This window comes from Geotrypetes seraphini, chromosome 6 (genome assembly GCF_902459505.1).
Source record: "Geotrypetes seraphini chromosome 6, aGeoSer1.1, whole genome shotgun sequence".
NCBI classification, from domain to species: domain Eukaryota; kingdom Metazoa; phylum Chordata; class Amphibia; order Gymnophiona; family Dermophiidae; genus Geotrypetes; species Geotrypetes seraphini.
In genome coordinates this window covers 154,834,304-154,849,616 of record NC_047089.1, presented here as the reverse complement: position 1 = coordinate 154,849,616, position 15,313 = coordinate 154,834,304, and the positions used below count along the sequence as shown (strand labels likewise).

At 43.4% G+C, this 15,313-nt stretch overlaps 1 protein-coding gene across 4 annotated transcripts in view; it reads right to left on the bottom strand.

The window, feature by feature from the left end:
- LOC117362460 (E3 SUMO-protein ligase RanBP2-like) overlaps positions 1–15,313 on the bottom strand; it is a 353,806-nt gene that overhangs the window by 175,128 nt on the left and 163,365 nt on the right. For all 4 annotated transcript variants that reach the window (XM_033948861.1, XM_033948860.1, XM_033948862.1 and 1 more), the window contains exon 18: positions 6,276–6,408. In XM_033948861.1, coding sequence (XP_033804752.1) covers positions 6,276–6,408 — 133 coding nt within the window. The remainder of the gene's footprint in view (positions 1–6,275; positions 6,409–15,313) is intronic.

The following is a 15,313-nucleotide window of genomic DNA, read 5'->3' as shown; positions in this document are numbered from 1 at the left end:
TGCGTAGAGGAAAAGATTTGTCCATTCCAGAAGAAAAGCATCTGCCTCGAGGCGGTGAGGAGAGTATATCCTGGAGCAGAACTGAGGCAGTTTGTAGTTGTGGGAAGCTGCAAAGAGGTCTATCTGTGGCGTTCCCCATTGTGAAAAAATGTGATGAAGAGGCGAGGAATGGAGAGCCCATTCGTGAGGTTGCAGGAGATGACTCAAGTTGTCCGCCAAGCAATTCTTTCCCCCTTAGGAAGGTGTTGTGGCAGATTGCCCAGTCCCAAATCTCCAGAGCTTCTTGACAAAGGGAGGCAGACCCTGTCCCTCCCTGTTTGTTGACATAATACATGGCGACTTAGTTGTCCGTGCGAACGAGGACTACTGTGTCGTGAAGGAGATGTTGAAAAGCATGGAGAGCTTTGAGGATCGCTCTGAGTTCCAACTGATTGATATGACACTGACGATCCGTACTGTTCCAGTTGAAGAAGAACTTCCAGACGTTGTTGTGGAAGAAATGCTCTGAGTTGGACAGTGTTCAGAACAGCTGCAATGAATTATAGATTCTGTGAGGGCTGAAGTTGGGATTTCGGAAAGTTGATTTCGAATCCCAAACTTTGTAGGAACCAGGTAGTCCGTTGGGTCGCTACAATAACCCTTTCAGATGTGGAATCTTTGATAAGCCAGTCATCGAGGTAAGGAAATACCTGAAGATCATGATTTCTTAGAACTGCTGCTACCACTACCAGGCGCTTGGTGAACACTCTGGGAGACGAGGCCAGGCCGAAGGGTAGAACTCTGTATTGATAATTCAGATTCCTCACCCGAAATCTGAGGTATTGACGGGAGGCCGGATGAATGGGAATATGAGTGTAGGCCTCCTTGAGATCCAGAGAGCATAACCAGTCGTTCTGCTCGAGAAGGGGATAAAGAGATGCCAGGGACAATATTCAAAACTTTTCTTTGACTAGAAATTTGTTGAGAGCCCTGAGATCTAGAATGGGTCGCAGATCGCCCATCTTCTTCAGAACAAGGAAGTAACGGGAGTAAAACCCCCTGTTCTGCTGTTCCAAGGGAACTGGTTCGATGGCATGGAGATGAAGCAGAGCTTGAGCTTTCTGAAGAAGGGCGGTCTGGGATGGATTGGAAGGATATTCTCTTGGAGGAAGCTCTGGTGAAACCTGAGTGAAATGGAGAGAGTATCCTTCCCTGATGATGGTAAGCACCCAGAGGTCGGATGTAATTAACGTCCATCGGTTGTAAAAATGATGGAGACGACCTCTTATAGGGGGAAAGGGAGACAGAGACAGAAGGGTGGAGGTTATGCTCTGTTGTAAACAGTCAAAAAGGCTGAAAAGCCTTAGGTGTAGCAGAAGATTGGGATTTCTGTTGCTTCTGAGGTTGCTGTTTTTTCAGAGGAGGGCGAGTATAAGGAGCCGGCTTTGGAGCAAAACGCCTTTGATAGATAACAGCAGGGCGTGCAGGCTTGGCAGGAGCTGGCTTTGGTTTAGGTCTGACTATTGAAGCAAATGATTTTTCATGGTCAGATAATTTCTTGGTGGCTGTCTCGAAGGATTCATCAAAGAGGTCATTGCCCTGACAAGGAAGGTTAGCTAAGCGGTCTTTAAGGTTACCATGTCAATGGTACGAAGCCAGGCAAGACGACGCATAGCTACAGAGCAAGCAGCCGCTCGTGCAGATAACTCAAAGGAATCATAAGATGATTGGAGGAGATGGAGACTTAATTGGGAGAAAGAAGCAATGACTTCTTGAAACTCAAAATGCATGTGGTTATCCAAATAAGCCAAAAACTTCAGTAGAAGAAAAGAAGAAATTCAAAATAAGTGATGAAATAAAAATTATAATTGAGGACTTTAGAGGACATCATAGCATTCTGGTAGATGCGACATCCAAATTTGTCCATAGTTTTCCCCTCCCTTCCAGGAGGAACTGTGGCATAGACCTTGGAAGGATGGGATCTCTTCAAGGAGGATTCAACAAGCAGGGATAACTGTGAGTTGTCAAACCCTTTGCGATGCACAGTTTTATACCTCGAGTCCAATTTTCCTGGAACTGCTGGTATGAAAAAAGGAGTCTCCATGCATCGAGCAAAAGTCTGATTCAAAAGCTTATGAAGTGGAAGCTTTAAGACACTCTGCCGGAGGTTGAGGAAGAATCATGACCTCTAGATATTCCTTAGAATATTTGGAGCCAGTATCCAAGTCTACAGCCATCTGTCACAGGAAAGACGAGAAAGACAGCTGATCTGCCAATGCTTTGCCTCGAGAAGGACTCGAGGACGTCAAGACAGCCTGTGTCGAAGAAGACGCTTCGGCATGGAAAAAGGCATCAAAGGAACCTGGTGACTTGGACGAGGCAATCGAGACCGGAATATCCTCGAGGTCCGGCATTGGAGACCTTGAATGAGGAGTCGGTGGTCTAGTTGAGGTTGGAGTAGATCGAGGCTTCGAGGAAGATGGTCTATCCCAGTCTATCCCAAACTCAAACCCTTTGCGGGGCCACATTTTGGATTTGTAGGTACTTGGAGGGCCGCAGAAAAAATAGTTAATGTCTTATTAAAGAAATGACAATTTTGCATGAGGTTAAACTCTTTATAGTTTATAAAACTTTCCTTTAACAGTTTTACCTCATGCAAAATTGTCATTTCTTTAATAAGACATTAACTATTTTTTCTGCGGCCCTCCAAGTACTCTATTTTTTCTGCAGCACTCACATTTAAAGTTTAATATCTTTTCTTTCTCAAAACTGGCACATTTCAATTACTAAATTGAAAATGGAGAAATTAGGTTCTTACCTGCTAATTTACTTTCTTTTAGCTTCTCCAGACCAGTAGAGGTTAACTTTACGAATGGGTATATATCTAATCATGACCAGCAGGTGGAGACTGAAAACAAAACTTTGGGACAGTATATACTATCCTCCCTTCTCTATTTCCCTCAGTCTTCTTTCAGTCTCCAGCAGGTGTTGAGTGATCTGTACCCATCTCTCTTGGTAGGGCTGTTGGAATTTGTTTAGGGGTTTATTGTCCCTGTTTTTGGCCGGACGGAGCTTGGTCGGGCCCTGTTTGGGGGTTCGTCCGACCTCGGGGGTGTCAAACCCGGCGGGTCACGAGCGGGGTCCCTCCCCCCACTTCCTCCACCTCCCCACATTTTTTTAGAGGAGCCTCAGCAGTAAGCCTTGCCCCCTAAATCAAGCAAGGCATATTGCTTCGAGAGCCTGTGGAGTCTGTTCTGTAAAAAAAAAAAAAAAAATCCTGAGGTAGTGCTGGTCTGGAGGGTTGTATCCCTTTAAGAAAACTGTATTTTACTGTATTTTTTCATGTAACCAGCACTTTTTTATAGCTAGGTCGCGTATGGAGCAATTGTGCCCTTCTCCGGGGGAGTAGGCCACAATTTTAGTCCAGCCGCGAGGCACTCGCGGCCGGCCTGAACTCGGCGGTTTGGGTCGGTGAGGTGGTGGAGCTCCGTCGGCAGCGGCTGCAGGCGCCCAGAGCTCCCCGCCGATGGTGCCTCGCGAGTCGGCTTGGAGCAGTGGGGAAGCCCGGTCTTCCACAACCGCCCACGGAGGGATTCCCCGAAGGATTCCCTCTCAGCTGATTTTTAAAGTTTAATATCTTTTCTTTCTCAAAACTGGCACATTTCAATTACTAAATTGAAAATAAAATCATTTTCCTACCTTTGTTTGGTAATTTCATCAGTCTCTGGTTGCACTTTATTCTTCTGACTGTGCATCCAATATTTATTCCCTTCTTTCAGCCTCCTGTATGCTTCCTCTCCTCCAGACCTCATTCCCTCCCCAAACTTTTTCTTTCTTTCTCTGTCTGTCTTTCTCTGATTCCGTGTCCCATTTTTTGCTTTGTTACTGGCTCCCTGTCCCCCCTTCTTTCTTTTTTCCTTCTGACTCCCTGTCCCCCCTTCTTTCTTTCTTCCTTCTGGCTCCCTGTCCCCCCCTCCTTCTTTCTTTCTTCTTTCCTGCACTCCCCCATGCCACCGCCGCCAGGGAATAGGCTGCTGCTGCTGCCATCAGGAACAGGCCGAGATCTCCACGGGGCCAACTCTCCCCGCCCGACGTCAATTCTAACGTTGGAAAGGACGTTCCGGGCAGCCAGGCAGCGATTGGCTAGCCAGAACGTCCTCTCGACGTCAGAATTGAGGTCGGGCGGCGAGAGAAGCAGGGAGATCAAAGACACGGTGCCGGCCTGTTCCCCGATGGCAGCGGTGAGAAGGGAAGGGAAGGAGACGATCCGCGAGCCGCACCCTAGGAAGAACAGTGGAGGGAGACCACCTGTGCGGACCGCTCCCCCTTGGTACGCCACTGGAGCAGCAGCATGTCTGGCTGGCTCATTCCATTCAAAGCCGCGGGTGGCGGCTCCTTGCGAGATCCGCGCCTGCGTCTGAAGCCTCTCTGATGTTGTGATGTCAGAGAGGCTTCCGATGCAGGAGTGAATAGTGCAAGGAGCCGCCAACCCGCGGCTTTGGAACGGAACGAACCGGCCAGACCCGCTGCTGCTCCAAAAGGAAGGAATTATCCAGTCCAGACCGCGGGCCGCAAATAAAACTTGGAGAGCCACATGTGGCCCGCGGGCCACGTGTTTGAGACCGCTGGTCTATCCTGAGAAGAATGATGCCTGGAAGAATGCCTCGATGAAGGCCTCGAATGGTGGTGAGAACTGTGTCTGGAACCAGATCTCGAGGATTGAAGAGATTTCGCCTCGGAGACGTAATCAGCCAATGCCGATGTATGAATAGGACTAGAGGCTGTAGATCGAAGCTCCAGAGGCTTGGTGGAGGAACCTCGATGCACTCTCAAAGACTCTGCTCCTTGCTTTTCGTGCTTGGATAGTAGACCAGACGCAGAGACTCTGCTCCCTGCAAAGACAGTGGAAGCTCAGACTGGGGCATAGGAAGCGGCTCAACCTCGCGGGAGTCTGCTGAATGCCCAGGCTGGATAAGAGGAAGCAGTTTAGATCCCATGTTAGTAAGGAACTGAATAAACTGCTTCTCTAACATGGTCTGGAAAGAAGCCGGCAAGGATGGATCTGCGTCTGAAACAGGACCACCTGCCTTGGCTGGAGGTTCCTTCGAGGCAGTGTGAGTGTGTTTCGACTTAGAAGTCTTGGACACTTTAATCACCACCGGTGGAACCGACTGCTGAGCTATCTGACCTGAGGAAACAGGGGAAGATACAGCAGATGATGTCGAAGCAAGAGCCGCTGCAAACGACGAAGGTCTGATGAGGCTCGAGGTGGAAGCAGTAGGCGCAGAAGGAGCCTCGATGGAAGTCGAGGCCGAAGACACTTTCTAAGTCGAGGGATCAGTAGGAAACTCCATCTCGAAAAGCTTGTCCACCAGAATGCAACGACACTTGAAAGCACGAGGCTGAAGTGTCTGGCAAGGCAGGCACGACCTAAGATGATGTTTCGGCCCAAGGCACTTGAGGCAGCATCTGTGAGAGTCCGTGAGAGAGATCGAGCACTGACACTTGCTACACCTCTTAAAGCCTGTAGCAGGCCGGGACATAGGCAGAAAAATAGCTGCCGCAAAGTCGAAGCTCGCGGGCTGCGGCCGAGTGGCCCGTCCTGAAAAACGAACGTAAGAAGACAAAATTTTTATTTTAACTAAAATAAAAGAAATAAAATAAAACAGCGATTCGTGAAGGAAAAAACACCAACCGCGGTTGCGAGAAGGCAAAAAGTGAACGAAGTTAAATGCAGAGAGTCAAAGACGGACTTCTCGGCTCCGTGGAAAACTAAGAACTGAGAAGACACGCCCTATGCTGGGCGGGAAGGCACTCGTGCATGCGCGGTGCGAGCGACTCGAAACTTTGAGTTTCTCCAAGCAAGTCTGCTTGTGAGGCGTCCGCATTCGGGCTCCGTCGGATGACGTCACCCATATGTGAGAATACCTGCCTGCTTGTCCTGGGATAAATTATGGGATCAAAACTATCCAAAAGAAAATTGCAGGAGTATGCAATTTATCATTGGATCTTAATGATGTAATTGTATCGTTATTGGAAGATGTACCAACTTATGTATGAATAATAATTAATAAAGTGATGTCATAAATATAATAAAATGGCCAGTCACTTGTGATTCAGGGAGATTCTTGGTTGGTATTCTATCAGTTAGTAGATCACCCAAAACTCCCAAGGCCTTGATGTTTAAACTACAATTTGTGTCTGGCAGTTATTCCTTGGTCTCCTTCAGAGATGGAAGAATGGGCTAAAGGAGTATGAAACCCATCCATGTAGTTATTCAGAGCAAACAATCTTACCTGTTAAGGGAGCTCCTTGAAAATTCTGTGCTCCTTGGTAACTATCGGTTATTGTGTCTGTTCCAAAACCTTCATTAGGCCAACGGTGAGACACATTGGAACCGGAGCTAAGTTTCAATTCCTGCACTTCATTCTGTCAAATACAAAATGTTATGTTATACTCAAACAATTACTTACTGATATTTAAATTTTTTTTTTCGCTAAAACAATCGGATGTTACAGTAGGTATGAATTAATCCAAAATGGCTTCTTTCCCAACAGCTAGTTCCCAAATTTATCCTCCCATCCTCCAATATGCTTCATTACCAATGTGCCTTTTTCAAAGGGAATTATTACATTGTTCTGAACAATCTGAAGCATATATTTATATAAAGAAAGTCATTTGACACACCTACCACAACAAGCTTGAGGCTTATTGTGTATACTTAAGAACAACCTAATTGGAATGTTGTCTTACCTTTGACAATTGTTGTTCTATTAGATCTCCACACCAAACTTAAAGTTGTCTCCCCTCTGCAGGTCTTAGGAATAATAGGCCTTCATTTACTGCTTATTACCTTTTCAATCTAGAACTTTCAAAGCCTCACAATTTTAAACACAAACAGATTTATCCCATCCCATATAAAACTCATGTAAATACTGAAAAATAACAGCACTGGTTTGAATTTGTCCAGATGAAAGGAAGCATGAAGAAACAAGACTCAAAATAGGTTAGCCAAATTCCCCGTTCTGTTTTCTCTCCAACAGTTTAGAACTTAAGGACCTAGCTACACATATACATTATAGCAGTACGCTTGCTATAATTAGCAAAAAGAAATTTAAAGTCATACGTGCCTAACATGGCCATAATTTGCCCGAGGGCTGTGTCAGACTCAAAACTAGAGGAAAAATAGACAGCAAGCTTCTCTCTAGTATACCAGCTTATCAAACAATCCACAGTATACAAACAAAAAATACACTTCTCACTAGTGCAAAAATACAGCAGCATTAGTCTTGCTGCAATACTCCTTTAACCACTTCCTGCAGCTGGACTACTGCTGCTGTATTTTTGCACCAGTGAGAAGTGTATTTTTATGTTGTTATACTCTGGATTGTTTGGTAAGTTGTTATACTAGAGAGAAGCTTGCTATTTTTCATTTCTAGTTTTGCCTCCGACGCAGCCACCGGGCGAAACGTGACTTCAGGCACATATAACATTAAATTTCTTGTTTGATCTGCTCTCTCTTTGATCTGCTCTCTGTTCTACACCTGAATCACCTGCCTCTCTTATGTCCCTCTTGCTGCAATTTACACATGCATCTCAGCTATCTAGGTGCTCTGTGGCTGGTCTAAGTGCTTATACTTAAAATATATTAAACTGACCTGATCAAAAATCTTAGTAGTAGGAGCAATTACTTCCAAAACTTTACATATGTTCAGTGCTCAAAACACACCTATAAACAGCACAGCTTCAATGTTTGATCTTCAGCAGCCTCAGAGGTGACTAGCTTCACACGAGCCACTCTGCCCATGATTCACCTAAATCTTCACTACTAACTACTATTTATTATTTCTATAGTGCTGAAAAGGCATATGCAGCGCTGTACATTTTAACATACAATAGACAGTCCCTGCTCAGAAGAGCTTAAAATCTAATTTAGACAGGACATTACAGGGTTGGGGAGATTATGGTAGAGGAAATGATACAATGGGTATAGGTATCTGACAGCAGTGAGTGAAGTTAAGGGTTGAAAGCAGTTTCAAAAAAGTGGGCCTTTAGCTTGGATTTGAACACTGCCAGAGATGGAGCATGACGTATTGATTCAGGCAGCCTGCTCCATACATACGGTGCCACAAGAAAGAAGGGACGAAGTCTGGAGTTGGCAGTGGAAGAGAATGGTACAGATAAGAGGGGCTTGCCCAATAAGCGGAGATCACGGGGGAGAGTATAGGGGGAGATAAGTGAGGAGAGATATCAGGGGGCTTCAGAGTGAATGCACTTGTAAGTCAGCAACAGGAGTTTAAACTGTATTCGGAAATGAATGGGGAGCCAATGAAGTGACTTGAGGAGTTGGTCCAGAGGAAGGCTAAAATTGTATGTGGTCTTCATCATAAGGCGTATGGGGACAGACTTAAAGATCTCAATCCGTATACTTTGGAGGAAAGGTGGGAGAGGGGAGATAGGATAAGAAACATTTAAATACCTACGTAATGTAAATATGCATGAGTCGAATCTCTTTCATATGAAAGGAAACTCTGCAATGAGAGGGCATAGGATGAAGTTAAGAAGTGATAGGCTCCGGAGTAATCTAAGGAAATACTTTTTTACAGAAAGGGTAGTAGATGCATGGAACAGTCTCCCAGAAGAGGTGGTGGAGACAGAGACTGTATTTGAATTCAAAAGAGCTTTGGATAGGCATATGGGATCTCTCGTAGAAAGAAAGAGATAATGGCTACTGTGGATGGGCAGACTTGATGGGCCATTTGGCCTTTATCTACCATTATGTTTCTAAAAGCCGGAGTGGATTCCTTCTGCAAAGCTTGCAAGCACTGGGATATAATCAGCTTGTCCAGAATGACAACTATTGCATTAGAAATTGCTTTAGGTACTAAACTTCAAAGAGCATGTGGAAGATTCAGTTACTGGACATGAACTACCATTAAAGATGTGCAAATGGAAGAAAAACAAACCTAACAGAAAAAAAATTAACCCAAGATTATGTTTACAAAATCTATGCTTGATACAAAATGTGTTACAGTGTAAAGATCAAACCTGCTAAAACCTTAACTTCAAAGTGCTAAATCCAACTTTCTACCAAAAATAATCCTATGAAAAGGATGAATGAAGGATTGCAAATTAAACATTAATCTAACATTTAAGGATAACATTTTAAACATAGGTCATAATGCATCATGCACTGAACCTATTCTTGTGGGTAATGGTCTTGAGGTGTAAAACTTAGACAAATAAAGTATAAATTACAAACCCCTGAAGAGAATTTAAGTTTCATTTATCAAGTCCAGATATAGTTCTGCTTGATTAAAAAAATATCACCATAAAATGTAGCTCGTGATCCAAGATGGCCCACGGTCCACTTAACTGAGTTACACGCTATAGTGAGCTCCCTAAAAACTATTTCGAACCCTATCCAGGGGAAGAGGAGAGGCCAAAGTGCCGCAGGAGCCTCACGGCACTCTGGCGTGACCTCTTTCGGCAATATTGAAGAGCTCCTGCGCCGTATGCAGGATATCCCGGCAGCATCGGTATCCCCGTTGGAGACGCCTCGGAGAGGGCAAGACTGAGGCGATCTCCTTGGGCCTGGAGATAACATTGAGCCCCGACGCTAGGGCACCTCCCCCTCAGATTACAAGCTCCCTACGAGCGGAGGAGCTACCGGCAGACGGCATACACCTCCCATCAGAGGCCAGAAAGAGCATAAAGGGGAGCATGGAGACGGAATTCCTGCATTTCCAGGAGAGCCCGGGAGAAACTGAGGACTTGACAACGTTGGGGGGTAAAACGAACTCAGGAGAGAGACTGCCAGGAGAGGCTTCCAGTTGGTGAGGATGTTCAAGTTGATAAAGTTTCTTATAATTTAGAAAAACGCAGGGAGATAACTCTGGACTCTATTTGGGATCTCATGGCTGATCTGGCTAAATCTATAAAACATTCATCAAAAACAACAAATAGGAGCACTATAAACTTAAAACTGCTTTATAAACTGCCTGAAGGAGCTCAGAACCATGAGATGGTGTAATGAACACGACCAGGGTAAAACCCTGATTAGTGTTTCAAATGTCTATCATTGCTCCCTTTTGGAGTTGTTTATAAAGTTGTTTCATATTGTGTAAAAAAATTTAAATAGAAGTGCAAAAGTGTTTCACTAATTCACAACAGCTTTCTTATATTTTAAACTTTGAACTTAGTCTTTTTGAAAAAACTCAAGGTAAGTAAAAGTTATCTTTCTGAAGCAGAATCTTATCTTGCTAAAGCCGGGTCTGATGCATTTCGCCAAGACGGCTTCCTCAAAGAACCCGCTTCAACAAGTGACAATGAAAGAGAACTGCATTCTTCAAAGCTCTCTTGACTTCTCTAATATCCGGTTCAGCTAGAAGGTAAACTTAAAGTCCAAGAAACTGACATTAAGAACTTGAGGGTTGAAATGGACGATTCAAAAAATTCCATTGTAAATATACAACAAGAATTAAAAGTTTCTAAACAAATTAATGAAACATTAGTAAAAGATAATTTCAATTTATGAAGAAAACTGGAGTCTCTAGAAAACTTTTCCCATAATAACAATCTTAGGTTGATCAACTTTCCTATGATTGCGGCTGTAACTCCTAGGGATATGTTGAAACGTTACATGATGGAGACTTTGGAAATTTCTGAGAATATGTTACCACCATTTACTCAAATATATTATTGGCCCAGTAAAAGAAATGAACAGCAATCACAATTACAAGAGGATAACAGCCAACCACTTAATATATCAGCAATGCTGGAATTTTCTGATAGAGAGACCGCATCGGCGGAAACGTTACTTCTTACCGTAGCCCTTGCACTGGTAGCTTAGGCTTTTCTTTAAAAATAAACAGGAAGAATTTCTTGGCTATAAAATATTAATGTTTCCAGATCTGGCATGGGACACACAAAAAAGAGGGCATGAATTTTTGTTATTGCTCTTGGGGGCGACCTTTTTTCTTCGTCATCCATGTAAATGTGTGATACAATATCGTAAGGAGAAAAAATGTTTTCTTTGATCCTTCCCAATTGATAGCCTTCCTGTCAGGACAACGCTTGGATGAAGGGGAAAAATGAGTGCAGTTTTGGTATATAATTGATATCCACTCTCAATTAACGTGAACTTATTCTTCCTTTCTTTTTTTCTTGTATTGATTTAAGTTTTCATTAATCTCTCTCGCAATTCTAAAATCTTGGATTTAATTTGAGGACTTGATGATATTTCATTTTTTCTTGAGCACAATGTATTTGAATATTCTTGTTTTTGTTTGCTTATCTTCAACTTTCTGTACAAGTGGATACTTGATATGTAAATTTGAAACTTGATAAATAAACATATCACCATACACTCTCTATTAAAAAAAATGATGTAAAAGTAATGCCTAAGTTTGCTTTCTCGAGTAAAAGTAATGCCTCACCAGAACCAACCTGTAGGAGGAACACTAAGAATGTGACAGTTTAAATTACCTGAAACTTCAGCCATCTAATAACAACAATTAACTTATATACCGCAGGACCGTAAAGTTCTATGCGGTTTACAAAAAGTAGGATGTACAATTAGGTTAAAAATTAGTTACCCAAGTATATAGAAGACAAGACCATGAAATTCTATGCGGTTGACAAAATTTAGAATGTATGATTAGGTTGAAAATTAGTTACCCAAATATTTAGAAAATGGTATGTCTTTAAATGCCTCCTAAATTCCAAGTAAGAATTGGAGAATATAATCAAATGTTCCTTAGATATGAAAGGTCAATACAAAAGAAAATGTATTGCTCTTAACTGTCAACTCAATTTTCTGATGTTTATTATTAACTAGTGTTTAAGCCTGTTACATTAACGGGTGCTAGAGTAGATATCTGTCTGTCTGTTTTTTATCTTTGTCTCTCTCTCCTTGGACGCTGTCTGTCTTTCATAGTAACATAGTAACATAGTAGATGACGGCAGATAAAGACCTGAATGGTCCATCCAGTCTGCCCAACCTGATTCAATTTAAATTTTTTTTTTTTTTTTCTTCTTCTTAGCTATTTCTGGGCGAGAATCCAAAGCTTTACCCGGTACTGTGCTTGGGTTCCAACTGCCGAAATCTCTGTTAAGACTTACTCCAGCCCATCTACACCCTCCCAGCCATTGAAGCCCTCCCCTGCCCATCCTCCTCCAAACGGCCATACACAGACGCAGACCGTACAAGTCTGCCCATTACTGGCCTAGTTCAATCTTTAATATTATTTTCTGATTCTAAATCTTCTGTGTTCATCCCACGCTTCTTTGAACTCAGTCACAGTTTTACTCTCCACCATCTCTCTCGGGAGCGCATTCCAGGCATCCACCACCCTCTCCGTAAAGTAGAATTTCCTAACATTGCCCCTGAATCTACCACCCCTCAACCTCAAATTATGTCCTCTGGTTTTACCATTTTCCTTTCTCTGGAAAAGATTTTGTTCTACGTTAATACCCTTTAAGTATTTGAACGTCTGAATCATATCTCCCCTGTCTCTCCTTTCCTCTAGGGTATACATATTCAGGGCTTCCAGTCTCTCCTCATACGTCTTCTGGCGCAAGCCTCCTATCATTTTCGTCGCCCTCCTCTGGACCGCCTCAAGTCTTCTTACGTCTTTCGCCAGATACGGTCTCCAAAACTGAACACAATACTCCAAGTGGGGCCTCACCAATGACCTGTACAGGGGCATCAACACCTTCTTCCTTCTACTGACTACGCCTTTCTATATACAGCCCAGAATCCTTCTGGCAGCAGCCACTGCCTTGTCACACTGTTTTTTCGCCTTTAGATCTTTGGACACTATCACCCCAAGGTCCCTCTCCCCGTCCGTGCATATCAGCTTCTCTCCTCCCAGCATATACGGTTCCTTCCTATTATTAATCCCCAAATGCATTACTCTGCATTTCTTTGCATTGAATTTTAGTTGCCAGGCATTAGACCATTCCTTTAACTTTTGCAGATCCTTTTTCATATTCTCCACTCCCTCTTCGGTGTCTACTCTGTTACAAATCTTGGTATCATCTGCAAAAAGGCACACTTTTCCTTCTAACCCTTCAGCAATGTCACTTACATACATATTGAACAGGATTGGCCCCAGCACCGAACCCTGAGGGACTCCACTAGTCACCTTTCCTTCCTTCGAGCGACTTCCATTAACCACCACCCTCTGGCGTCTGTCCGACAGCCAGTTTCTGACCCAGTTCACCACTTTGGGTCCTAACTTCAGCCCTTCAAGTTTGTTCAACAGCCTCCTATGAGGAACTGTATCAAAGGCTTTGCTGAAATCCAAGTAAATTACATCTAGCATATGTCCTCGATCCAGCTCTCTGGTCACCCAATCAAAAAATTCAATCAGGTTCGTTTGGCACGATTTACCTTTTGTAAAGCCATGTTGCCTCGGATCCTGTAACCCATTAGATTCAAGGAAATATACTATCCTTTCTTTCAGCAAAACTTCCATTATTTTTCCAACAACTGAAGTGAGGCTCACCGGCCTGTAGTTTTCTGTTTCATCCCTGTGACCACTTTTATGAATAGGGACCACATCCGCTCTCCTCCAATCCCCAGGAATCACTCCCGTCTCCAGAGATTTGTTGAACAAGTCTTTAATAGGACTCGCCAGAACCTCTCTGAGCTCCCTTAGTATCCTGGGATGGATCCCGTCTGTCCCATCGCTTTGTCCACCTTCAGTTTTTCAAATTGCTCATAAACACCCTCCTCCGTGAACGGCGCAGAATCTACTCCATTTTCTCGTGTAACTTTGCCAGACAATCTCGGTCCTTCTCCAGGATTTTCTTCTGTGAATACAGAACAGAAGTATTTGTTTAGCACATTTGCTTTCTCCTCATCACTCTCCACATATTTGTTCCCAGCATCTTTTAGCCTAGCAATTCCATTTTTTATCTTCCTCCTTTCACTAATATATCTGAAAAAAATTTTATCTCCCTTTTTTACATTTTTAGCCATTTGTTCTTCCGCCTGTGCCTTCGCCAAACGTATCTCTCTCTTGGCTTCTTTCATTTTCACCCTGTAGTCCTTTCTGCTCTCCTCTTCTTGGGTTTTTTTATATTTCATGAACGCCAACTCTTTCGCCTTTATTTTCTCAGCCACTAGGTTGGAGAACCATATCGGCTTCCTTTTTCTCTTGTTTTTATTGATTTTCTTCACATAAAGGTCCGTAGCCATTTTTATCACTCCTTTCAGCTTAGACCACTGTCTTTCCACTTCTCTTATGTCCTCCCATCCTAACAGCTCTTTCTTCAGGTACTTTCCCATTGCATTAAAGTCCGTACGTTTGAAATCTAGGACTAAGTATCGTGCGGCTGCTCTCCACTTTAGCCGTTATATCAAACCAAACCGTTTGATGATCGCTACTACCCAGGTGAGCACCCACTCGAACATTAGAGATACTCTCTCCATTTGTGAGGACCAGATCCAATATCGCTTTTTCCCTTGTGGGTTCCGTCACCATTTGTCTGAGCAGAGCCTCTTGAAAGGCATCCACAATCTCCCTACTTCTTTCCGATTCCGCAGACGGAACATTCCAGTCCGCATCCGGCAGGTTGAAATCTCCCAACAGCAGAACCTCCTCTTTCCTTCCAAACTTTTGGATATCCACAATCAGATCCTTATCAATTTGCTGCGATTGAGTCGGAGGTCTGTAGACTACACCCACGTAGATAGAAGTTCCATCTTCTCTTTTCAGAGCAATCCATATCGCTTCTTCCTCTCCCCAGGTCCCTTGCATTTCAGTCGCTTGGATATTGATCTTTACATAGAGAGCTACTCCTCCACCTTTATAACCATCTCTGTCCTTCCTAAAAAGATTATATCCCGGTATGTTTGCATCCCATCCATGTGATTCACTGAACCATGTCTCTGTGATAGCAACAATATCTAGATCTGCCTCTAATATCAGGGCTTGCAGATCATGAACTTTGTTGCTTAGACTGCGAGCATTTGTGGTCATCGCTTTCCAGCTATTTTTCAGCGACAATCTCCTTTTTCGTATGGATTTTTGTGTCGTTTCACTTTCCGTTGCAATACTAAGAAATGAGTTGCTGATATTGCTTATGTTGCAGCCTTTACTACTATCACATCTTTTCTTTTGCTGGGGGTGGTCTCTATAATTGTCCTTCGTACATACACCACCCCCACCTTCTAGTTTAAATGCCTAGAAAAATATTGTCTAAATTTCTCTGCAAGGTTTCTTTTTCCTGCTGTAGTAATATGTAGCCCATCAGTGCAATATAGCTTCTTGTCCTTCCATGTATTTCCCCATCCTCCTATGTACCTGAAGCCTTCTTGATGACA